This window comes from Coregonus lavaretus, assembly GCF_964263955.1.
Source record: "Coregonus lavaretus genome assembly, chromosome: 19".
Lineage (NCBI taxonomy): Eukaryota > Metazoa > Chordata > Actinopteri > Salmoniformes > Salmonidae > Coregonus > Coregonus lavaretus.
The window spans coordinates 37,468,018-37,494,011 of NC_140006.1; the positions used below are offsets into that span (position 1 = coordinate 37,468,018).

The 25,994-nt window shown below is 44.8% G+C and overlaps 1 protein-coding gene across 3 annotated transcripts in view; it reads left to right on the top strand.

Annotated features, from left to right (window-relative positions):
• Positions 1 to 23,389, top strand: part of LOC311146606 (CMP-N-acetylneuraminate-beta-1,4-galactoside alpha-2,3-sialyltransferase-like) — a 75,221-nt gene extending 51,832 nt beyond the window's left edge. For all 3 annotated transcript variants that reach the window (XM_084183132.1, XM_084183134.1, XM_084183133.1), the window contains exons 11-13: positions 14,559 to 14,705; positions 17,577 to 17,723; positions 19,234 to 23,389. In XM_084183132.1, coding sequence (XP_084039258.1) covers positions 14,559 to 14,705; positions 17,577 to 17,723; positions 19,234 to 19,323 — 384 coding nt within the window. In that variant the 3' untranslated portion in view covers positions 19,324 to 23,389. The remainder of the gene's footprint in view (positions 1 to 14,558; positions 14,706 to 17,576; positions 17,724 to 19,233) is intronic.
• The last annotated feature ends 2,605 nt before the right edge of the window (positions 23,390 to 25,994 follow it).

Sequence of the window (25,994 nt, forward strand, 5' to 3'; positions counted from 1 at the left end):
CACAAAAACTGTTCTCCTAAAGGGAACAGCCATGTGTGGAAATCTGTCTGCAGAGCCAGTTACAAGGCAGCGCTCTGTCCCCAAGACAGTTTGGCTGCTCTCAAGGTTTCTTCCTTTCTAGGGAGTTTTACCTCGGCTTACTCTTGAGGGGTTTAGAGACTGCGTTATATCATAGCTTATATATTGTGCAGATCAGCAGTAGATGCTCCATAGCCTTAATGTAACTCCATAGCTGAGGACACAAGCCTGGGACAGAAATAGTATCTATATGTATCTTTCTGACGACCAGTAAAACATCTGTAAAGGAACCAAAAGTAGCACGCATACATACTCACAAACATGTACATACCAGTAAACAACCAAGCGGTATCTGCGGAAATGCAAGTAGTCAAATCCTGACTAGCATCCAGATTATTTTATACAAAGCAGAATCAATAACTTAGCCAGCTAACTTTGATACAACTTCAGATGTAAGCTAGCGTTTAATTCCCTGGTTTTGACATTAAACTGGGTTATTGAGTATCTTGATGGCGCTTCTTAATATTATTTTGAAAAGATAGTTGGCTAATCATTGAACAGCTTTGAGGATCAGGGGACTGTTGTAGTCGGTTCGCTGTAAGTAAACAGCTCCAGACCCTGCCAGTGTAGGCAAGTAGAACAGAGGTCGTTTCAGACGCCCTGCGGCCAAGAAGTTCACACAAGTCCTCCTTGGGGTCGGAATGCTGTCAAGTGTTCCCGTTGTTTTCCCTGTTTGCCATCATGGGAGTGCGAAGCACGGGTTTCACACACTGGATAACCCCAGAGAGACTGAGAGAAGAGAAACCGCCATGACCCTCAGAGAGGGCAGAGGTCGTAGTGTGCGTCAAGAAAAGCAAAAGCAAATTGGCAAATGCTTAAGATTCCTCCCCCAAAAAAGGGAATAATATGCATCAAAGTACCTCCCAAGTTTGGACTCTTTAGATCTTTGGTAACTGGAACGTTGGTCTCAGTCTTGCCAACCTGATATTCTCTGGGCGAGTGCTCCTCAAAAGCCCCCCCCCCCCCTTTCCGTACATCTTTCTCAAGAAGTTCCTTCCCTGTGGCAAATTGTGGCGAGACACTGAACCTCGTAAACGCTGAGTCAAACGTGTACACAGTGCTAATGACCTCCATACAACCTTAATTGGGTTTGTTTGTAGCTTGGTGCTGCCATTTAGACCTTTAGGTTTAGTTATGTATCCCTGTGGTCTGCTCAAGCCTGGTCCAGAAAAAAAGTCATGACTACTACCCATTCAGTAATTGCAGATGGGAAGGAACCTGAATGGTGTAAGCAATATGGCGGAAGCGCTCCTAAGCCCATTGAAACCCCAACAGCTATTACTTACAGTACACCTACGGTGTAGCTGGGCCCTCCAGACCTTCAGAACACCCAAGGAGTAGGGCTACTGGGACGGGGTATGGGGGGTTTATTAGACAGGGAGGCAGTGTCCCTCTCCCTGCTTCTCTCTGGTTTGCTGTTACCCTGTCCAACTTGGACTGACGGTCTCGGCTGGCTGCTTGTGGCTGGGTGCAGGGTGAAGCGTGTTTGTTTTAATTTGCACAGGGACCATCTGTGTATGGCCTGCAGATGTGAACGCTCTTAACTCGCTTGCCCCTCTCTCCCTTTCTCCCGTTGACCTTTTCTCCTTCCCTCCCTCCCGCCCCTCAAGCAATGGCAATGACTAGTTAACTAGAACACGCACCGTATAAAAACGGCTCATTTCACTTTAACAGTGTGTTCCTGCTATACATGAACTGAAATGCAAACAGGACACCATATAGGCTAGACATCTCCAGGGTGTTCTAGTCTGGGGTCGCCTTCATCCAATTGAGAAGAAAAGCATAACTTGAGTGGCTTATCGTCAATTGCACATCTATGGAGGGAATGCCCAGTATGTTATATCATTGTGTTTACATGGATGTCCACCCTGAGAGTTAAGTCATTTCCTGCGAAGCACCTGGAGCTACTATTAGGGGTTTTAATGATATTTTTATATGCTTTAGAGATCGGTCTTATGTTCCAAAATTTGAAATTGTGTTTTTGACATTGGATAAAGACTCAGCTTCAAAATGGTATATCACACACTGCAATTGGAGGAACAATGGGAAAGTAATTCTGCTTTGAAAGTTGATAAACTTGTAACCCCACTTTTGAGAAATGGCCCTTGAAAAGTTTGAGTTCAGTTTTTACACTTCTTTGTTCACACACCCATTCAGCATCGTTCACAACCTCTTAAGCCTTAGCCCCACCCATCTCTTTAAGGATTCACATGTAAAGCCATGTGCTAAACAGAGTGAATAAGGTAGTGTAGTAATCAACCAAAGATTTCAAGACTAAAAGTGGTGAAAGTAGTAGCCTAAAGTAAGGGAACAACTCCAGGTAAAAATACACTTTAAAAATAATGTAAGATCCAATAAAAGTTGTGCAAATCATGTTGGTGGTAAATGAAATAATCAAAGTATGTTGGTTATGCTTTACATACCAAGTGTTGTCATCGATTCCTTATAGAGACACCACACCCCTGCTTTTGTCACATGAGATGGCAGCAGCTTTCCACCAAAGTGTTTGTGTCATGGGTGGCGTCCTAGTACTACTATTGCATTATCCTCTGCACAGTTATTGATGAAGTTCACAACAAGCTGCAAGTCCTCATGCTTCAGGTGTAACCTATGCTTGCTTGGGCCGGCTCTCTTTTTGATGGGAGGCATTAGACCATTCTCCTTGTATGACTGGTGAAGGAGAGTCAGGTGTGTTCTGCTGATGCTGAAAGACAAATTCCAGATAAAAATATTTTCATCATTCTTAGTCTAGGCTTACCCAGACACACTTGTCTAAATTGATGGGTCATGTGAAAGACCGGCTCTAACCACCCCCAAGATACATCTAGCTAAGTGGATGGATCTCTATTATCTATACCTGTTCACATGTTCATGAAATACAATATATGGCCGTAATCACCCCCAGACACCTGGCTAAGTTGATGGGTCATGTAATCATCTGGCGAAGTGGAGTCTTTTGTTTAGACCTATAGCTAGCGAGATCGCTAAACAGTTAACCATAATCCCAACCTGTACAGTAGAAATACAAACGGATTGTCATGGCTAGCCACCATGCATGAAATGATGTAGTATGAATCTGCAGGTAACTAAAGCTAACCAACTAGGTTCAATGTTAGCTAGCTAGCTAACAGTAGGCTATAACTAGCAATGCAAACGGATTTCTGAGATATTAATAATATTACTACACAGATCATACCGTAGCTAGCGAGCCAGCCAGCTAAACATTAGCTAGGTAGCAGTATGCTTTAACTTGCAATGAAAATGACTTTCTGACTAAATTAGAAACTTATAATATCTGAAAAGGTAGCTGGACTCTTACCCGTATACATGGATGAATGCTTCACAGACATGGTTGGCTTTAGTTTGAAGATGTAATCTGGAGATAGGTGTTTTATACAACAGCCTTCTGTGTTCTCTTTTTGACTCCTTCCGCATTTGCAATCAAACGTCAGAATTTTCTCGTTCTCATACTCCGCTTCCACCGGGCATTCCACTGATTTCAAAACTCGGTGAACTTCTTCTGTGACAACACTGTTGCTCTCCGTTTCTTCCCCATCACTGTCATCGGAAGACTACAATGTCTGGTTCAATTAAAATGATTTTTACTTAAGTCAGGGATTTCCTCATTGTCTGATTCATTTTCAGAGTCAGAGAGAGTCAGCATGGCATGATCGTCCTCCAGAAAGTAGTCCATCACAACTTTTTCCAACTGATCTTTGTCGATACCGCCTGCTAAATACAGGGCAGCAATGTTGAGAGCGGTAGCAACACTTTTGCAGTTCTTCATGGCTATATCTTTCAAAAACCCCTGGTAGCAAGGATTATCTGAGCAGCTCATGTTCAAATCAAATCAATTTTTATTTGTCACATGCGCCGAATACAACAGGAGTAGACCTTACAGTGAAATTCTTACTTACAAACCCTTAACCAACAATGCCGTTTTAAGAAAGAATACCCCCAAAAATCACAAAAAAATACAATATGAAATCATACGAAATAAAAGTAACAAACAATTAAAGAGCAGCAATAAAAATAACAATAGCGAGGCTATATACAGGGGGACTGGTACCGAGTCAATGTGCGGGGGCACCGGTTTTGCCATGTTATAGATAGAAGCTAGCGGAAAGGTCCCTGTCTTTTTCCGTGGCTAAACCAACTAGGCTCGTAATTTAACAATTTTAGTAATATTTCAAATCAAATTGTATTATCCACATGCGCCGAATACAACAGGTGTAGACATTACCGTGAAATGCTTACTTATAGCCCTTAACCAACAATGCATTTATTTTTCAATAAAAAAAGTAAAATAAAACAACAACAACAAAAGTGTTGAAAAAAAGAGCAGAAGTAAAATAAAATAACAGTAGGGAGGCTATCTACAGGGGGGTACCGGTGCAGAGTCAATGTGCGGGGGCACCGGCTAGTTGAGGTAATACAGTGGGGGAAAAAAGTATTTAGTCAGCCACCAATTGTGCAAGTTCTCCCACTTAAAAAGATGAGAGGCCTGTAATTTTCATCATAGGTACACGTCAACTATGACAGACAAATTGAGGAAAAAATTTCCAGAAAATCACATTGTAGGATTTTTAATGAATTTATTTGCAAATTATGGTGGAAAATAAGTATTTGGTCACCTACAAACAAGCAAGATTTTTGGCTCTCACAGACCTGTAACTTCTTCTTTAAGAGGCTCCTCTGTCCTCCACTCGTTACCTGTATTAATGGCACCTGTTTGAACTTGTTATCAGTATAAAAGACACCTGTCCACAACCTCAAACAGTCACACTCCAAACTCCACTATGGCCAAGACCAAAGAGCTGTCAAAGGACACCAGCAACAAAATTATAGACCTGCACCAGGCTGGGAAGACTGAATCTGCAATAGGTAAGCAGCTTGGTTTGAAGAAAACTGTGGGAGCAATTATTAGGAATTGGAAGACATACAAGACCACTGATAATCTCCCTCGATCTGGGGCTCCACGCAAGATCTCACCTCGTGGGGTCAAAATGATCACAAGAACGGTGAGCAAAAATCCCAGAACCACACGGGGGGACCTAGTGAATGACCTGCAGAGAGCTGGGACCAAAGTAACAAAGCCTACCATCAGTAACACACTACGCCGCCAGGGACTCAAATCCTGCAGTGCCAGACGTGTCCCCCTGCTTAAGCCAGTACATGTCCAGGCCCGTCTGAAGTTTGCTAGAGTGCATTTGGATGATCCAGAAGAGGATTGGGAGAATGTCATATGGTCAGATGAAACCAAAATATAACTTTTTGGTAAAAACTCAACTCGTCGTGTTTGGAGGACAAAGAATGCTGAGTTGCATCCAAAGAACACCATACCTACTATGAAGCATGGGGGTGGAAACATCATGCTTTGGGGCTGTTTTTCTGCAAAGGGACCAGGACGACTGATCCGTGTAAAGGAAAGAATGAATGGGGCCATGTATCATGAGATTTTGAGTGAAAACCTCCTTCCATCAGCAAGGGCATTGAAGATGAAACGTGGCTGGGTCTTTCAGCATGACAATGATCCCAAACACACCGCCCAGGCAACGAAGGAGTGGCTTCATAAGAAGCATTTCAAGGTCCTGAAGTGGCCTAGCCAGTCTCCAGATCTCAACCCCATAGAAAATCTTTGGAGGGAGTTGAAAGTCCGTGTTGCCCAGCGACAGCCCCAAAACATCACTGCTCTAGAGGAGATCTGCATGGAGGAATGGGCCAAAATACCAGCAACAGTGTGTGAAAACCTTGTGAAGACTTACAGAAAACGTTTGACCTGTGTCATTGCCAACAAAGGGTATATAACAAAGTATTGAGAAACTTTTGTTATTGACCAAATACTTATTTTCCACCATCATTTGCAAATAAATTCATAAAAAATCCTACAATGTGTTTTTCTGGATTTTTTTTCTCATTTTGTCTGTCATACTGACGTGTACCTATGATGAAAATTACAGGCCTCTCTCATCTTTTTAAGTGGGAGAACTTGCACAATTGGTGGCTGATAAATACTTTTTTCCCCCACTGTATGTACATGTGGGTAGAGTTAAAGTGACTATGCATAAATAATTAACAGAGTAGCAGCAGCGTAAAAAGATGTGGTGGGGGAGCAGTGCAAATAGTCCGGGTAGCCATGATTAGCTGTTCAGGAGTCTTATGGTTGGGGGTAGAAGCTGTTGAGAATCCTTTTGGACCTAGACTTGGCGCTCTGGTACTGCTTGCCGTGCAGTAGCAGAGAGAATGGTCTATGACTAGGGTGGCTGGAGTCTTTGACCATTTTGAGGGCCTTCCTCTGACACCGCTTGGTATAGAGGTCCTGGATGGCAGGAAACTTGGCCCCAGTGATGTACTGGGCCGTACGCACTACCCTCTGTAGTGCCTTGCGGTCGGAGGCCGAGCAGTTGCCATACCAGGCGGTGATGCAACCAGTCAGGATGCTCTCGATGGTGCAGCTGTAGAACTTTTTGAGGATCTGAGGACCCGTGCCAAATCTTTTCAGTCTCCTGAGGGGGAATAGGCTTTGTCGTGCTCTCTTCACGACTGTCTTGGTGTGTTTGGACCATAATAGTTTGTTGGTGAAGTGGACACCAAGGAACTTGAAGCTCTCAACCTGTTCCACTACAGCCCCGTCGATGAGAATGGGGGCGTGCTCAGTCCTCTTTTTTTTTCTGTAGTCCACAATCATCTCCTTTTGTCTTGGTCACGTTGAGGGAGAGGTTGTTATCCTGGCACCACACGGCCAGGTCTCTGACCTCCGCCCTATAGGCTGTCTCATCGTTGTCGGTGATCAGGCCTACCACTGTTGTGTCATCGGCAAACTTAATGATGGTGTTGGAGTCGTGCCTGGCCATGCAGTCATGGGTGAACAGGGAGTACAGGAGACAGAAGTTTGTTATTAAGGGACATGAAAGTTCACATTTTCAAAAAGGAATTTCTTCAAATGACTCTCCTGTGAAGTAGTGACGTCCGTCATATGCCCAGCTTTCTGTAACAGGTCACATATGTTCTCTGGAGGGATGTGTGGGCCGTAGAGGTTGGAAGGGTTATCGCTGCGATTACAAATCAGTCAGAAATGTACAGACCTTTTTGAGGAAATCTTCCATACACTTCAGGTGTTTAGATACTTATGATCCGCCACCGCTTTTTCCAGTGAGGGATTTCGATATCTTGTTTGGGGTTTGTGCCATTTTAGTATTTTCAACACACCTAGCCTCAAACACCACTTTCATCAGACTGTTGGTTGCCATAATTTCTTCCACTCAGATTGATCCCCTGTTCTCTGTACATCTTATTCTCCCCGGGTCTGGCATTGTCTTGCTCTAATCCTGCCCTTGACTCTCTCGTGTAGGTTTATCTTTTTCCTAGACGGAGCCACTTACCAGAGCCTCTGTTGTAGTGCGTTCAACAGGTGATTTGTGAGGCAGTCAATGTTTTTCAAGTATTAGACTATTCGTGCAAATACAAACAGCATCTAGACATTCCTAGTTAGTCTCCAGAAAAAAAACACACCACTTGACATTTTGATGTTTGTTAGGTCTCCTCAACATAATTTTATAAAATGGGAGCATTTCTGGGAATGTATCTCCTCAGGCTCAATGGTGTTTACCATCTATACACACATTCTGTCTTCCACAGACAAACCTGTTGTTAATCATGGAGAAAAGTGTTTACCTTACCAAGGCTTGCACCTGTTTTAAGATTGTTGTTGACCAGTTGGCAGTTAGAGTAGATATGAAATGACTTTCCAAACGCCATCTATTTGTTTTGTTACTCAGATTTGTTCAACTAAGCACTCTTTTATTTTATTTTTGCACTGAGACTGCTGAAGTGGGAAGATTTTAGAGACTGAGTCAAAGCGGCTACATTGAGGGAGAGGCCAAGAAATTAAAGCTCAGACACACCGGTAGGATTGTCAAACGTTTGCCTGCCGACATTACTTAGCACCTCTGAACAGAGTGTCAGCTCTTTTGTGTTCACACAGCAAGGACCTTAGAAGTAATCAGCCACTCAACCTTGTTAAAATACTCCAAACCAGAAGGTGGCAGTAGCGTTGTTTGGCAATGCATATCTGTGCATATTGCTTATGGTCTAGATTCCAAGCTATCTGCGCTAATGTTGCTATTTTGTAGAAACCCTTGTTGATAGTAGCCAGATGGTCACAGCTACAGTGCCTTCAGAAAATATTCATACCTTGACTTATTCCAGATTTTGTTGTTACAGCCTGAATTCAAGATCGATTAAATAGATTTTTCCCCCATCCATCTACACACAATACCCCATAATGACAGTGAAAACATATGTTTTTAGAATTTTTTGCAAATGTTTTAAAAATGAAATACAGAAATATATAATTTACGTAAGTATTCACATCCCTGAGTCAATACTTTGTAGAATCACCTTTAGCGGCAATTACAGCTTTGAGTCGTCTTGGGTATGTCTGTATCAGCTTTGCACATCTGGGTTTTTCACGCTCAACCGTTTCCCCAGTGTATCAAGAATAGTCCACCACCCAAAGGACATCCAGCCAACTTGACACAACTGTGGGGAGCATGGAGAGGGGGTGCAACTAAATTTTAGGAAGGTGTTCCTACAGTAGACACGTTAAACACACACATGCGTAATTGACGCCACACACACTTTCACACTTCACATAGGCTGCTGCTACTCTGTTTATCTATCCTGATTGCCTAGTCACTTTTACCCATACCTACATTTACATTTTTGTTATTTAGCAGAAGCTCTTATCCAGAGCAACTTACAGGAGCAAATAGGGTTAAGTGCCTTGCCCAAGGGCACATCGACAGATTTTTCACCTAGTCGGCACAGGGATTCGAACCAACGACTTTTCAGTTACTAGCCCAATGTTCTTAACCGCTATGCTACCTGCCGCGATGTACATATTTCTTACCGGTACTCCTTGTATATAGTCTCGTTATTCTTTTGTTACCATTTCCTTTATTTGTAGCCAATATTTCGTTCTTTTTAACTCTGCATTGTTGGGAAAGTGCTCGTAAGTAAGCATTTCACGGTAAATTCTACACCTGTTATATTCGGCGCATGTGACATACAATTTGATTAGATTTGAAAAGGCAAAGCCCTGTATGGGATTATTTTGAGTACATTGCTGGAAAGGACAAAAGCTAATTTATTGTACTGTCAGAAGATGGTAGCGTGTGTGGAACAGAGACAAAAGGGGAAAACACATCTGAATCGCACCCACAAAGAATTTCAGGATAAAGACGAGGTGAGACTGCTATTATTTTATGTTTGGAATTCGGTCAGGATTCATCTCCTGGTATCATATGAACACACATAAGACGTGGAAAATTTGAAGAATTTCAGGAAATTTGCTTAAAAATTACTACATTTTCTCCACTCGATGGCATAATGTGAACAACTGCAGAAAATTTGCTTTAAAACTCTGCCAACAAGAAGGGTGTAAACAGTTTGGGTCACATGGGTTGCGAAATGGGGGTTTGTTACTACGCCGATAAATGACTATATCCATCTGGACCTTTGCCACCTAGGACATTTGTGTGACTCGACCATCTCAAATAGCACTTGAGTACCACTGCTATAAACCTACAACGTATACACTACGTGGCCAAAAGTATGCGGACAACCCTTCAAATTAGTGGATTCGGCTATTTCAGCCACACCTGTTGCTGACAGGTGTATAAAATCGAGCACACACTCACGCAATCTCCATAGACAAACATTGGCAGTAGAATGGCCCGTACTGAAGAGGTCGGTGACTTTCAACGTGGCACCGTCATTGGATGCCACCTTTCCAACAAGTCAGTTCGTGCCCCGGTTCAACTGTAAGTGCTGTTATTGTGAAGTGGAATCGTCTAAGAGCAACAACGGCTCAGCCGCAAAGTGGTAGGCCACACAAGCTCACAGAACGGGACCGCCGAGTGCTGAAGTGCGTAGCGTGTAAAAATAATCTGTCCTCTGTTGCAACACTCACTACCGAGTTCCATACTGCCTCTGGAAGCAACGTCAGCACAAGAACTGTTCGTTGGGAGCTTCATGAAATGGGTTTCCATGGCCGAGCAGCCGCACACAAGCCTGAGATCACCATGCACAGTGCCAAGCGTCAGCTGGAGTGGTGTAAAGCTCACCGCCCCGCCATTGGACTCTGGAGCAGCGGAAATGCGTTCTCTGGAGTGATGAATCACGCTTCACCATCTGGCAGTCCAACGTACGAATCTAGGTTTAGCGGATGCCAGGAGAACGCGACCTGCCCGAATGCATAGTGTCAACTGTAAAGTTTGGTGGAGGAGGAATAATGGTCAGGGGCTGTTTTTCATGGTTTGGGCTAGGCCCCTTAGTTCCAGTGATGAGAAATCTTAACGCTACAGCATAAAGTGACATTCTAGACAATTCTGTACTTCCAACTTTGTGGCAACAGTTTGGGGAAGGCCGTTTCCTGTTTCAGCATGACAATGCCCCCGTGCACAAAGCTAGGTCCATACAAAATGGCTTGTAAAGCTCGGTGTGGAATAACTTGACTGGCCTCAGAGCCCTGACCTCAAACCCATCGAATACCTTTGGGATGAATTGGAACGCCGACTGTGAACCAGGCCTAATTGCCCAACATCAGTGCCCGACCTCACTAATGCTCTTGTGGCTGAATGGAAGCAAGTCCCTGCAGCAATGTTCCAACATCTAGTGGAAAGCCTTCCCAGAAGAGTGTACGTTGTTATAGCAGCAAAGGGGGGACCAACTTCATATTAATATCCAGGATTTTGAAATGAGATGTTCGACGAGCAGGTGTCCATATACTTTTGGTAATGTAGTGTAAATCATTCCTAGCCACCTATGCCTCCATACATTCCGTCCCTAACACTTAAAACGAAAACTGAACCTAAATAATATACAAAACATTTGTTTTACTGAAACTGAATAAAAACTACTAAATCAAGTCTGAAAACTAACAAACTGAATTTCAAATAAAAATCTGAAAACCTAATATAAATAAAAACTAATAGAAAAACACAACTATAATACCCTTGGCCCGAAGAGTTTGGTCTGCTTTGTGTTTTCATTTTTGCCATGGAAATTGTTTTGCAATACAGCCCTAACAAACACCACAATGAGCACGTACACTTGTGGCTGCTGTGGAAGAGGAATGTAAGCATTGATGTCACTGAGATTATGGCATGTAGTATTGACTCATTAAACACTGTATAGTAGCTTAGATGGACATGTAATATAATGATGTTAATGTCTTTCCGTTTTGTGGGTTTGCAGTCTTCAGGTATGTTATACGTTTCATTACTGTGTTGGCCGGTGACTCACCCAGAGCTCCCAGGTCTAGTTGAGTCATTCACCTTTTTCTACAACTAATATAATTATATCCAAAAGGCGACATCTGTATTTTATCTCATTGATGAGCCTCTGTTAGGCATTGAAAAATGTTCACCAGGTAAGCCAATGTCAACACTGGTGGAACTGAGGTAGTTTGGCCAGAGCTGAGGCCCTTGTCTGGATGAGAAATCTTAAACGTACTCCTATTCTCTCTCCCTGCTATGCAAACAATTACCTCTCCAATTAAAGGCTGTTTTAACAGGTGCCGGCGTCAGGGCACAGCCTCGTGCACACACTTCAATCTAATAATCCAGACTAATTTAACCATAAACCTGTCGTGAGAGAAGGGAAACAGCCATTTCCTCTACGCTAAACCACAACCCAACACTGCCATCGCCCAACAAGCCATGCACACTCCTGCTCACCCCAGTCTGTGTGCTCGCGCGTGTATGTGCACACGCATTCGTCTGTGTATAAGTATGGTTGACTCCGGTTTAGCATGGCGTGTGAGCGAGTAGGACAGGATCAATCTGCAGCTTCCTGTTTTATCTTTTCAAACGGACCATCAGTTGAGTTTCTCCTGACTCACTGGCCTAGGGGTCACAGCGCAGGGGAAATCACCTCCTGTCCCTCAGGGGCCTCTTCAGAGACTGTTCTCTGGCTTCTGAGTGATATAACTTCATTAGATACGGAAACCTGTATCTCATTTGGTGTTATAGGCCTAGGTAGTTTCATTGGAAATGATCAGTGTTCATTTAAAAGCAATGCTGTTACCTGCTAAATAGCTGTCCTCTTGGATGTACCTTTCTGCAACACTCTCTCTTACTACTTGTTTGTCTGGCTCCTACGTCAGACATGACACTCTTGTCTGTGTACCATGTCTTTGAGTCGGCACCTTCCCTGCTTTCCACAATAAAAAGCATTGCTTACAGCTTCTACAGCGCTTCCTGCCAAACAGATCCCCAAACACAAGCAGCATGTTGACAGGAGAGATTAGGTTTTCCTGCCACGGCTTGCTGAGGGGGCGGAGGCCCCTGGTTGAAAACACGCCGCTCAAAGCCACCCAACTGCGCCTCCCATTATTCCCCCCCCCCCCCCCAATATCAAAGGCGGCAGGGCGGGCGTCTGACTATTTGAACAGGTGATTCCCATTTACATCTGCTGACCCCTTTGGCTGTGTGCCAAGTAGTCAAGCAGGCAGGCAAGTCTGTCAGCCAGTGTTTGTGGCAGAAAGCTACTGTAATACGCCTGATGAGGGATGTTGACATACAGAGGACTACAGCTAGCCGTAGCTACTTGGCTAACGTTATAATATATTATTGTAGATTTGGCAGATATTTGGGAAAAATTACTAATCAGATTTGAATGTTAATATTCTGGCTTTTAGATTTACCATGTGTATTGAGTAAAGTATGCGGGGAAGTATGTTTTTGCATTCCGGAGCATATAAAGTCAGACAATGGGCCAAAGTATGTGCCCTTAGATTTCAGCCTAATTTACCATCGGGTGTGGTGGAGTCAGTCTGGTCTCTGTGGTGATTGGAGTAGGAGGACCCAGAGGGGTGTGAGGGCTCCCAGAACCCTCTCTTGAGTTCAGGGTGTGATTTGGCTTACTTCCTGTAACACTTCCTGCCTGATGACAGGGCGCTACCGTGGTCGTTATTATGGTCGACAATAGAGGATTTTATTAGTCACATGCACAGGGTCGCAGATGTATTTGCAAGGTACAGTTAAATTCTTAAGTTGTCCCCAGTCACCTTGCTGTGTGTATAAGTAGCATCTCTCTCCTTCAGTTTCCCGACAAGGCTGCAATCAATGCACAGTTTTTGATTCGGGTAAGTTTTGGTAGCTGCCTAGTGGTGGATATTCAGCAGCCTGATGCTCTGGGGGTATAAAGTGAAAGGGGGATACCTAGTCAGTTGCACAACTGAATGCATTCAACTCAAATGTGTCTTCCGCATTTAACCCAACTCCTCTGAATCAGAGAAGTGTGGGGGACTGCCTTAATCAACATCAGCGCCTGGGAAACGGTTGTTGTTGGGGATTAACTGCTATGCTTAGGGGCAGAACGACAGATTTTGTCCTTGTCGGCTCGGGGATTCGATCCAGCATCCTTTCGGTTACTGGCCCAATGCTCCTACCCGCCAGGCTACCAGCTATTGGCCAGTCTGTCCGTTTTTACCATGATGCTTCTATATTGCCCGCGTCTAAGTGATGGAAGGGGGAGAACAGGCCGGCTCGCGTGGCTGAGGTCCTTGATGATCTTCTTTGACTAGCCTCTCAAAGCACTTCATGATGACGTGAGTGCTACGGTCCGGTAGTCATTCGGTTCAATTGCTTTCCCTTTCTTGGACACGGGGATGATAGTGGATATCTTGAAGCAGGTGGGGATAGCGGCCTGAGCTAGAGAGGGATTGAAAATGTCAGAAAACACATTTTACATTTACATTTTAGTCATTTAGCAGACGCTCTTATCCAGAGCGACTTACATTTAATTTTTTATTACATTTAATTTTTACACAACAGCTAGCGGGTCTTCACATGCTGTGATGGCGCGGCTAGGGATGCCATCTGGGCCGGCAGCCTTACGAGGGTTAACACGTTTGAATGAGTTACAAACGTACTCCGTGGAGACCGTAAGCATGTAGCCCTCGTTGTCCTCAGGGAGAAAAAGGTGTTTAGCTCGTCCGGTAGGGCGGCGTTGGTATCCCCGACATGCCTGGCTTTCTTTCTGTAATCCATGATCTTTAGAAGCCGTGCCACATACGCCTCGTGTCCAACCTGCTGAATTGTTCCTCCACTTTGTCCCTAAACTTGTCTCGCCACCTGGATCGATCTGCGTAGGTTGTATTTGAGCTGTTTAACCATACAATTGTCCCTGGTCACCTTGCCGTGTTTATAAGCAGCATGTTTCTCCTTCAGTTTCCCAACAAGGCTGCCATTAATCCACGGTTTTTGATTCCTGTAAGTTTTGAGAGGCTGATGTGACCTGTGGTTCTATGTCAATGTTATTGAAGATAATCTCTTTGTGTTTAAACCTCTGTCTACCTCATACTTAGAAGTACTCCTTTTTACCCCCAAAATTATAAATTGGATGAACATTGTTACTTTCAATGCCTCCCGAAACTCACAATCTCCCCTCTCTCTTTTTTCCCTCTCTCTTAGCGTGGTACAGAGGGCTTCTGGAAGTCAGTGGCCTTTTACGTCCCCAGGGAGCCCACAGAGATGCGCATCCTCAACCCCTACTTCATCCAGGAGGCTGCCTTCCAGTTCATCGGCCTGCCACTCAACAACGGCCTCATGGGGAAAGGGGTGAGTGACACTGACAGAAACCCGCTCTAGTTCGATAGAAATGTATCGAACAATTTATGCATTGGAATGTTCTGAGATGAACCCTCAGAATGTTCGCAGAAACCATGTATGGTGCTATGTAGACGTCACCTGGATTTAAGGTGGATAAGATTCAGCCCGGTTTGCAGTCTGCACGCAAACGCATATGCAGACATACATTCACGCATGCAGTACAAGAGTGCATAGACTCTTACTCACTCACGCCCATGTATTTTAAGTTTAAGAATACACACAGGCACACCCTGACAGAGGCACAATCCCTCTTTCAAACATTAACACTCTCTCACACATGCTACGAAACGGTACACAACCCATAGGCAGCCCGGGAGTTGATGACCGACCGCACGTTCATAACCAAAGTGTGTTTGACACACTTCAGGCCCCAAACTCAAACCTCGCTGCCAGTAGAACCCCTGTTCCTATGACAACCACAGCAAGGCAGCAACTTGCCATGCCATCACAGGAAATTAAACCGTTAAAACAACTGCAAACATCTCTCTAGATCAAGGGTCAGGAACCCAAGTGAATTTTCACAAAAACCTAGCGCTCTAGTAGCTGCAATGGATGAACCTCATGATTCAGAGAGAGAGAGACATTGGGTGCACCTGACTGCATTTCAAACTAAACAAAACATAATTGTGTTGAATAGTTCATCATGGAGCCACAAAGGGGTAGTTAAAAGGCCACATAAGACTCCAGAGACACGCGTTGCAGACCCCTGCTCTTGATGAAAGGGAAAGATTTATGGAGGGAAAATGAAGCTTCAGACGTATTACCTCATTAACTCCTCATAGATGTATTTTGTTCTCATTTTGGTTTTGAGGGGTGCATCAGATGAGACTGTAGATTCTGGACTGCCACAGGCTCTGCTGGTTTTCTTCTCTCCTTGGCACGTAACTAATCAATCAAACGCATTGATTGGCTTCATGAGGCCACTTACCTAGTTTACCAAGACCATGGCTGGCTGATCAAAGGGAATAGGTTAGATAAAGACCAGCAGATGCTGTCACCCCTCCAGGACTGGAACTGTGCAGCAGACTAGCTTGAGAGGCTGATGAAGTTCTACAGAGGAGTGCAGGGGTTAGGGGGTAGGGAACATGCTGCAACAGGCATTAGAGGGATGGGAAGGGGTACGAGGAGTGTGTACAGCCTTCTGCCTTGAAGGGGCGGCCACCAGGACACCCCTGGCTGAACTTTGGTGTACAGGAGGAACATGTGTGGAACATGTGGGATGCCCTGGTGCCCCCTCAGACAGTGTGTGTGTGTTGGGGGGACTTGTCCCATATAATACTGATCAAGGCGGGATACAGCCTGACACATCCTTCCCCTAAAATGCCCGCCTGTCTTTCCCCTGATTAGTGTGATGTGTTTGTATGATGTGTGTGTTTGCGGGCTAAGCTACACCTACCCTTAGGGCTCCAAATCAAGGTAATGATTTAGAGCCCCCCCCACCACCATCTCCTCCCCATTAGGCCCTCCTCACTCCCCCCCACCACCACCATCTCCTCCCCATTAGGCCCTAGGGTTTGAGGAAGTGGAGGTCTGCCCTCTCAAACCGCTGTGTCATTGTGCGGGTGCGCCTGTTTAAGCAAATTGTTAATCACGCTCAGCTCAGGACGAGTTAACAACTGGCCCAGAACAAAGCCATGAGCACAGGGAGAGGGATCGAAGGGATGGTGGTGCCATGTCTGTCACAGACTAGTGGTGGTGGTAAAGGATAGTGGTGGTAAAGGAAGATGGAGTTAATATAGACATTTTCAATGGTTGCTTTTACTACCTACTGCTGTTAGAGGAAATTGTGTTGGCTACTTGACACACTCTCATTCCCCCTTCTAATAATGCTTTGTTCCCATAATGCACCCAAACATAAGATACAATATACAGGTAAATGCCAAAATAAAGGAAACACCAACATAAAGCGTCTTAGGGCGTTGGCCCACCACAAGCCGCCATAACTGCTTGAAAGTGCCTTGGCATAGATTCTACAAGTGTCTGGAACTCTATTGGAGGGATGCGACACCATTCTTCCACGAGAAATTCCATAATTTTGTGTTTTGTTGATGGTGGTGGAAAACGCTGTCTCAGGCGCCGTTCCAGAATTTCCCGTTTTCCCGTGTTCAATTGGGTTGAGGTCTGGTGACTGAAAGTCGCTGCATGGTCAATCCCGACGTCTGCATTGGCCGTGCAGCATTTGGCCTCTGCATGCCTCCGGAGGCTCCGCAATTGCGGCACACCCTCCATACGTGGCAAATAGACCGCCATTGCCCTCTGTTCTATTGGCGAATGTGCAATCACTGGATGAGCTCCATTCGAGACTATCCTATCAACGGGACCTGAACAATTTTAATATCCTATGTTTCTGAAAGTCGTGGGTGAACGAGGACATGGATATACACTGAGTGTACAAAACATTAAGAACACTTTCCTGATATTGAGTTGCACCCCGCCCCATGCTCCTTTGAGACCCCTATTTCAAAGTCACTGTGATCTCTTCTAGCCATGGTTTGTTTATTTGGTTCCTCTCTTCCTGGGATCCACAAAAAAACACAATACAACACATGACTCGTAACAAAACACTGATACACAAGGACAGTCACACAAATAATGGTAGCAAAAATAATGGGCAACTGGGTGTTTTTATACATGACCCTAAGCATGATGGGATGAAAATTGCTTAGTTAACTCAGGAACCACACCTGTGTGGAAGCACCTGTTTTCAATATACTTTGTATCCCTCATTTACTCAAGACTTTCCTTTTATTTTGGCAGTTGCCTGTACGATACACTATAAAGAAGTGACATGGCCACCTTTTTGTGCTTTTCCCTCTTCAGAACATTCCAACCCTGGGGACTGTCGCCATAACGATGGCCCTGCATAACTGTGACGAGGTGGCGGTGGCCGGCTTCGGCTACGACATGAACACGCCCCACGCGCCCTTGCACTACTACGAGACGGTCAAGATGTCCGCCATCAAAGAGGTGCGTGTTTTTGTTGCATTCAAATACACTGGAAATCGGTCTTGGAGTGATGTTTCCTCTCCTTGTCTACACTAAGTCACACGTGAAAGAACTGGAAAGGTGAAAATGCATTCTCAGTAGACAAATCCACCATATTGTTTTCAGAAAAGTGCAGATTAGAGAGACTATATTGGCTCCCCCTCCTAGACCTATTAGGCTAACGAGGGTTTTGTTCCATTTTCTGTCTTTTTGATTAGCTCTCTCATCCTCCTCCCGTCCAAGTAAATGACCCCAAGATGGAGCCTTTTAGTCCTCCACTCCCGACTGCCTCAGTGTTCTATTATGCCAGATGTCACAGAGGGGAGCTGACGTATGAACTCAGAATGATAATCTTGGTCTAAACTCCCAGTGAACTCTTACCATGTTGAGCCATGTAATCAATGGAAACCTCATCTAGTAGGTCCATCATCATTGGAACACTGAAAGACACACTGTCATGTGCTTCCACTGGTGGTAATGTGTTATGGTCACCTCTCAGGGAGCGATGAGATGCAGTGGTATCCTTACTCTCTGTCGAACATAAACTAGTCCCCTCCTAAAACAGGGCTACTCAGCTTAAACTCAGAATGGATCAAGGTGCACTTTAGTTTGTTTTTCAACTTTCTGTAGCTCGTGTGAAGGGACTGAACAGGAGTGAATGTAGAATACCACACTGTTCAGTATTTCTGTACATACCATTCGTATGTGTTCTGTAGATGCAAGCATGTTAAAGAGAGGGGGAGGTTGCTTCCGCCTCATCCTCTCTCTGACCTAGCTCGTCATCCCTGGACTCTCAGCTTAAATCACAGACAGCAAGGCCTGAAGACACACACACACCCTGGTGTTACTGCTCACATGGCTCTCCCGGCCCTGCTCCCTGTAGTAAAGCAGTGAAACCCTAGCCCTGGATCCGTGTGGTTCTGTGTGCAAGTGTGATCCGTCACAGAGTCGGGGCCAGGCCGACCCAGACAGACCAGTGGCTCTCAGGAGAGGCTCGGCCCCACAGCCTGGACCCAGGCAGAGCTCTGGGGTCCAGTTCAGCCCAACCCAACCCAGACCAGCCCGGTCCTCCCACTCTCAGGCCCCAGAGCCTCCCACAGGAATCACGGGCTCTTGTTACACACGCTGCAGACCAGACTGAGGTCCCGGAGCATAGTGGGGAATGAAATTGACCCAATGTGGTTCCACTCACACACAAACACACACACACTCTCACTACAAACTCACTCTGACTCCATCATATTCACCAGAAGAAAACAATGCAGACATAACTACATATGACAAGGCTCTTAAAACCCATTGAAAGTCAAAATGGTTTGACGCAAAGAGTTGGAGAAGGTTGTTTTCATGCAGTGTTGTGCAGAATAGAAAACCCAAAATGTCCTTCATAGGTTGTTGAGAACCGTTTCTTGTCTTTGATCCTGACCCCCGCCCCCCCACTGATCTTTGACAATCTTCTTGTTTCTCATCTTGTTCCCTTTCATCTCCACAGTCCTGGACACACAACATATCCAAGGAAAAGGAGTTCCTCCGCAAGCTGGTGAAGGCCAACGTCATCACGGACCTGACCAACGGGATTTGAGTCTAACTGTCCCATAGGTTTGCCTTTTCCCAAAAGAACCACAGAACAGAGGATTCTGGGAATTAACCTGGATGTGGGTGGGGGGGACCCTTAGAACCCAGACCCTGGTGGTCTGCATACTGCCTAAGTTTTTATAAAGAGGAGAGTTAAGCGGACTGCTCAGTGGAGTGATCCACATACGTGCCTTCTGACCCAGGCTCCTGTCTGACACAGCCAGGAGAGACATAGGCCTGGATCAGACGTCTTCAGGACAGTCAACGGACGATCCGACAACCGCGTTTACCGTTTCAATACCCCCGAGAATCGCGTGAACGAACAAGTGATATGGAAGAGGATGATGAATCGGATGGCTGGATGGATGGAAGGCCTGACGGACAGAAGAGACAGAGGGACAGATAGTTACAGCAGTGCCAAACGTACGTACCTCGTTACAAAGGGGGGAGGAGACGCCCTCTCCCTGTACTGCCTGAATGTATTCACTTTAACAGTGTAAATATCAAAGATTATTACCGTGCTTTTTAACAAGCTGCAGCGACCCCCATCCCATCCCCTGTTCTCTCAGTACTGCCTTCACCGGCGAGCCTCCCTCCGTCCAGGCATCGGCGTACAGTACATATCTCGCCTCAGACCCACACAAGGCCTTTTTTTAAACCTTTCTCTCCCCCTTATCGCTTCCATATCAGCAGGCCTTTTTTTAAACCTTTCTCTCCCCCTTATCGCTTCCATATCAGCAGGCCTTTTTTTAAACCTTTCTCTCCCCCTTATCGCTTCCATATCAGCAGGCCTTTTTTTAAACCTTTCTCTCCCCCTTATCGCTTCCATATCAGCAGGCCTTTTTTTAAACCTTTCTCTCCACCTTATCGCTTCCATATCAGCAGGCCTTTTTTAAAACCTTTCTCTCCCCCTTATCGCTTCCATATCAGCAGGCCTTTTTAAAAACCTTTACATTTACATTTACATTTTAGTCATTTAGCAGACGCTCTTATCCAGAGCGACTTACAGTTAGTGAATACATATTTTTTAAATACTGGCCCCACGTGGGAATCAAACCCACAACCCTGGCGTTACAAACGCCATGCTCTATCAACTGAGCTTTCTCTCCCCCTTATCGCTTCCATATCAGCAGGCCTTTTTTTAAACCTTTCTCTCCCCCTTATCGCTTCCATATCAGCAGGCCTTTTTTTAAACCTTTCTCTCCCCCTTATCGCTTCCATATCAGCAGGCCTTTTTTTAAACCTTTCTCTCCCCCTTATCGCTTCCATATCAGCAGGCCTTTTTTTAAACCTTTCTCTCCCCCTTATCGCTTCCATATCAGCAGGCCTTTTTTTAAACCTTTCTCTCCCCCTTATCGCTTCCATATCAGCAGGCCTTTTTTGAGGCCACCCTGCATTTTGCGATTATCATTGCAGATTTTAATATCCAGAAAGACAAGAGGCCTGGATTATTTTGTTGCATTATCATTTCCTTCTTCCAGTTCGCCACAACGTGCTTCCTCAATGACTCACTGAGGTGTCATTGGTTGTTGAGTGGATGTCACTCAAACCTGGGCTGAGACCCTAGTATTTCCAATATGACTTTAATATAAACCCAAGTTGTCCAATACTTCAGTCAGATTGCAGGAAATCATCCACAGGAGTCATATTACAATGTTAAACCATACTTCAGTTTTTCAGTTTTATCCTGTTTGGTTCATGATATTAAGTATTGCGCCGGTGCCTCAGTATTACAACAGCACGCTATGGTTACAGCTTCCCTTGCTGCTTCCCTCAACATCATCAACTACACTCAACTATGTCAAAAAGTGTCTGATTTTGTTTATTTTTAAACTGTGCTAATCAGCTTTATAAGGTGATGGTGAGTTTTTAGTTCTTTGTATCTTTTTGGATGACATTTTGGCTGTTGCACAAAAAAAAAAATATTGTCTGTGTTTTTACTGCTTTCATGGAGGTGCATACTTACTGTACTCCTGTATCCACTTCTCTTCCTGTCATTCAGTAAGATCAATTAGGGTTGTGTTCATTTGGCGAGAAATAGAAGAGAACGTACTAAAACATTGACTGCCTGGACTTCAAATTCCAAACCTGAATTTTTGTGGTGTTACGAAATTGTTTTTTAAAATGTTTTCCTTTGTGTGCTGTAATGAACATGACCAAGTGGTCAAGTATCACAAGATGAAGCCCTAACGGCCCAGTATAACAGAGCGAGAGACCCACTGGTCTGGTAATAGTGTTCCCGTTCACACCCAAGTGTTACAGAATAATTTGCCACTTGTCCAGTATTTCAACAAAAACCCAAGTGGTCCAATACTTCAGTGGGTCAGTATTATCATATTAGGCCCCACATGTCCATTATTTCAGTCAGAAAATCATCCACAGGAGTTGTATTACAATGTTAAACCATACTTCAATATTTCCGTTTTATCCTGTTTGGGTCGTGTAAGTCGCTCTGGATAAGAGCGTCTGCTAAATGATGTAAATGTGATATTAAACCCAGACTGGTATTACAGTGTGAAAGCTTACTGGTCCCAAGTTTCTCAGTGAAAGGCCCATTTGGATAGTTGTTACAGTTCAAGCGCTAACAGATCAGTATTACAAGATGAGACACCACGCTATGGTTACAGCCTCCCTTGCTGCTTCCCTCAACATCAGCAACTACACTCAACTATGTCAAAAAGGGTCTGATTTTGTTTATTTTTAAACTGTGCTAATCAGCTTTATAAGGTGATGGTGAGTTTTTAGTTCTTTGTATCTTTTTGGATGACATTTTGGCTGTTGCACACAAAAAATGTATATTGTCTGTGTTTTTACTGCTTTCATGGAGGTGCATACTTACTGTACTCCTGTATCCACTTCTCTTCCTGTCATTCAGTAAGATCAATTAGGGCTGTGTTCATTTGGCGAGAAATAGAAGAGAACGTACTAAAACGTTGACTGCCTGGACTTCAAATTGCAAATGTTTGTGTTTTATTGCGAAAGGTTTTTAATAGTTTTCCTTTGTGTGCTCTAATGAACACGAACCAGTTTCGGAGAGGCATCACTGCTCTCTCTTGCTGGGCTCCCTCAACAAAATGTTCTCCCTTCTGTTCTCAATGGGGAAAAAACTACATGGAGGAATCTTAACCTAGCCTACAATATTGGTGTTACAATACCTATCCAGGCCCTTCAAATTAGTTAGGGGAAATTAGGCTGCGTTTACACAGGCAGCCCAATTCTGATATTTTTTCCACTAATTTGTCTTGTGAAAAGATCTGATTTGATTGGTCAAAAGACCAATTAGTGGAAAACTATCTGAATTTGGCTGCCTGTGTAAATGCAGCCTTTGATCCTTTCCCTCCAACCTAGATGATAATCTTTCAGAAATGGGACCCTGCATAAGACTGTCACTGCTTGGGTACAAAGAACAGCTCACCAATGCACTAACCACCTGGCGAGGCCCACTCAGGCTGCGTTTACACAGGCAGTCCAATTCTGATCTTTTGCCCAATTATTAGGAAAAGAGCTGATCTGATTGGTCAAAAGACCAATTAGTGAAAAAAAGATCCGAATTGGACTGCCAGTGTAAAGGCAGCCTTACTGGCCCTCTCATACAGGAGAGAGAGAGAGAGGTTAGACCAAGTGAGGTATCCAGCGGGCAGGTGATCTGCCCAGGGGTAGGTTTATCTCTCGTCTTCTCTCAGCAGGGTTGGACTCGATTCCATATCAAATATAGACAGATTAAATAGTCAGTCATTTTATATCATTATTTTTTTATTAATAAAAATAAATAATGTGCATCCTGGATTGGACAGGAATTAAAACATAATTGACCCCAACCTGGTCTCTAGGCAGAATGTAATTATTACAACTGGAGACTGCAATGACCTCATACAGGAAACCTCACCATATCATCCAACGAGAGAGGTCAAAATCAGTCATCACCTTGCCCTAACCTAATCAATCACTGGCAAGGTCGTTACAGATCAAATCACAAGTGTTAGTTTCTTTTTATATATTATATATATCAAGACATTGTCCTATCTGCAACTTGTTAATAAATACGTTGACCGCTTGGTCGCTTTGTAAGGTGACTGATGGTGTGTGTGTATTTCTTTGTTTGTTTTATGTTATCACACACGAAGCACTGTCAACGTGTGGTCTGTGGTATGCCGGCAACCCTCTGCGCCGAATGTAAGGCCTTTATGGGGTTACAAGGCCCTGGTGTTCTTTCCTGTTGTGCACCCCTCATACTATAGCTCTGTCCATTATTCTGTTTTAGAGCTTATAGACTCCACAGGAAACATAGTGTTAGGATAAAGAGGATGGGTCTAAGCGTGGAGAAGGATTTCCTCGGATTCCCTCCTACCTGCTGAGAGTGGAGAAATCATGTTTCAATCCCCTATCCACTCTTACTTCCTTTCTAGCACTCTCGCTGTCTCTCGCTCTCGCTCTCCTTCACCTGCCAAACCCATATGAGGATCTAGTTTCATTGTAGTGGCCCTGAGGGACCCATCCAAACCAGGAGAGAGACACTGTTGCAGTTATACTCCTAAACAACACACACACACACACATATGCAAACAGAATGGGGGGGGGTGAGAAAGTACTGGTGCACAGCTGCTGGTGGTGGACGCTGGAGCTCTTTAAAGGGCCTTTGGTGCTGTTCCATCCTGCCGTTTAAAAGGGTGCCAGCAACACCCGGCCCGTCGCGCTGCTGGCCACCAAAACTGCACTGACTACTCTGACTCAACAGACCTCACTGTCCCTCCGGCGAGCCATGACGATGCTCCGCCTCCCAGTGGCGCCCGAGTTGTAGTGCGCCTGCACCCCTTCAGCAGACTCCCCTTTTATTCCTGGCGACAGGTTCTGCACTCCGCCTCCTCTCCATGGGCTTGGAATGGGAAAGCCGTGACCCCTAGGCCGAAACCTAAACTCCTCGTAAAAGTCAGGGAGGGCTGGAAGGGAAAGAACGTGCGCAGAGAGACGGGAGAACAACATCTGTCTTTCACTCTGTTTACTTTAGAGAGGGTCAACTGAGATGGAGAGCAGCCTTTCTGTCCTCTCCTCTCTCTCTCTGACCCGCGCTGTCTCTCTTTGTACCCATCCCTCTCTTCGATCCATGGTGACATACTTAATCAGTGTCAAGGTTAGGACTTTTTAGTGAATACTGGATCGACCGTGTGACTAACGATCTCCGGAAAGCTTTTTTCCCCTCCAATACTGTCTGTAATTGGCACCCCACTGACATTCACACATACTTTTGGGCTGTCAATTATACCGTACTCTCAATATAACCGTATTCAAGGAATACTTCACAAAGAGTTAGTTCCTTAAATTTCCCCCCATCCCTCAGCGATTTAAAACGGCCACAACAGGAACCCTTCAGAAAAAGACAGAGAAACATCTGGAATAGTAGCCTTCTAGTATCCTCTGTCAACACTGGAACATTCACTAATTACCATTGCAGTGGTTGAAGTGCTACCAAGGCTTATGCCTTAAAAACAACTTAATAGTATTTGGGGGAAAATAAAATAGAAAGAGGAAGTGACAGGGTTGGTTTGTTAGCTTTTCCAACCTTAAAGAATTCCGAGTAGTGCTCATGATCATGGTGGGATTACAGCCTCGCTAACAAAGCCATACAGTATGTAGGCTGTATTTTATTGTCTGTTTGCATAAACACTGCCATAATAAGTCTTGAGACTGCACACTTGAAATACCATTCATGAAATGAAAACACCCAGAGTCATTTCATAAATTGACGAGAACTGAAATGACCTAAATTGGGACTGTTTTGAGTGACTTCGATGGAGGTTCCCACTTGTAAAGAGAAAACAAACTTGTACAGGACAGATGGACAAGACCCAAGGAGGAAAGGCACCTTGGGATAGAGGAGGATGGGGCAGTGAGCGGACCTGTGCATTAGATGAAACTGGAGAAACCCAAAGGGAACCGAATTCTCTTAATTGTCCCTCACATCTGGAGGGTGCACTACACTCCTCTTCTAACCCCCTCCATCCTTCTCAACATCCCTCCATCCTGTCTGGAAACATGGTGGGACACGGTCAGGTCCAACGGCCCAGACGTCCATCCGGTAACCGTGGAAACTGCTCTGGACAACCCCCTGCTGAGCAGTACAGGGACTTGAACTCAGAAACATTTCTGTACAAATGAAGTATGATCATCATCTATTCCTTACATCCAAACATGTTCAAAAGGCAAATCCTTTAAAAGTCCTAGAGAATAATATTTTGAAAATGTAAGCCCATCCCGTGTTGCCTGAGCTTTGCCAGCTTCCCAACCAATTTCCTTACACTTGCCGACTCAATAAATAAGCAGCAGACAAATTGGGTAGATTGTGTTCAAAGAGTATCACAAAGGCGGCGCGCTGGAGCGAGAAGCCATCTTACATTTACATTTACATTTTAGTCATTTAGCAGACGCTCTTATCCAGAGCGACTTACAGTTAGTGAATACATATTTTTTTTTTATACTGGCCCCCGTGGGAATTGAACCCACAACCCTGGCGTTGCAAACGCCATGCTCTATCAACTGAGCTACATCCCTGCCGGCCATTCCCTCCCCTACCCTGGACGACGCTGGGCCAATTGTGCGCCGCCCATGAGTCTCCCGGTCACGGCCGGCTGCGACAGAGCCTGGATTCGAACCAGGATCTCTAGTGGCACAGTTAGCACTGCG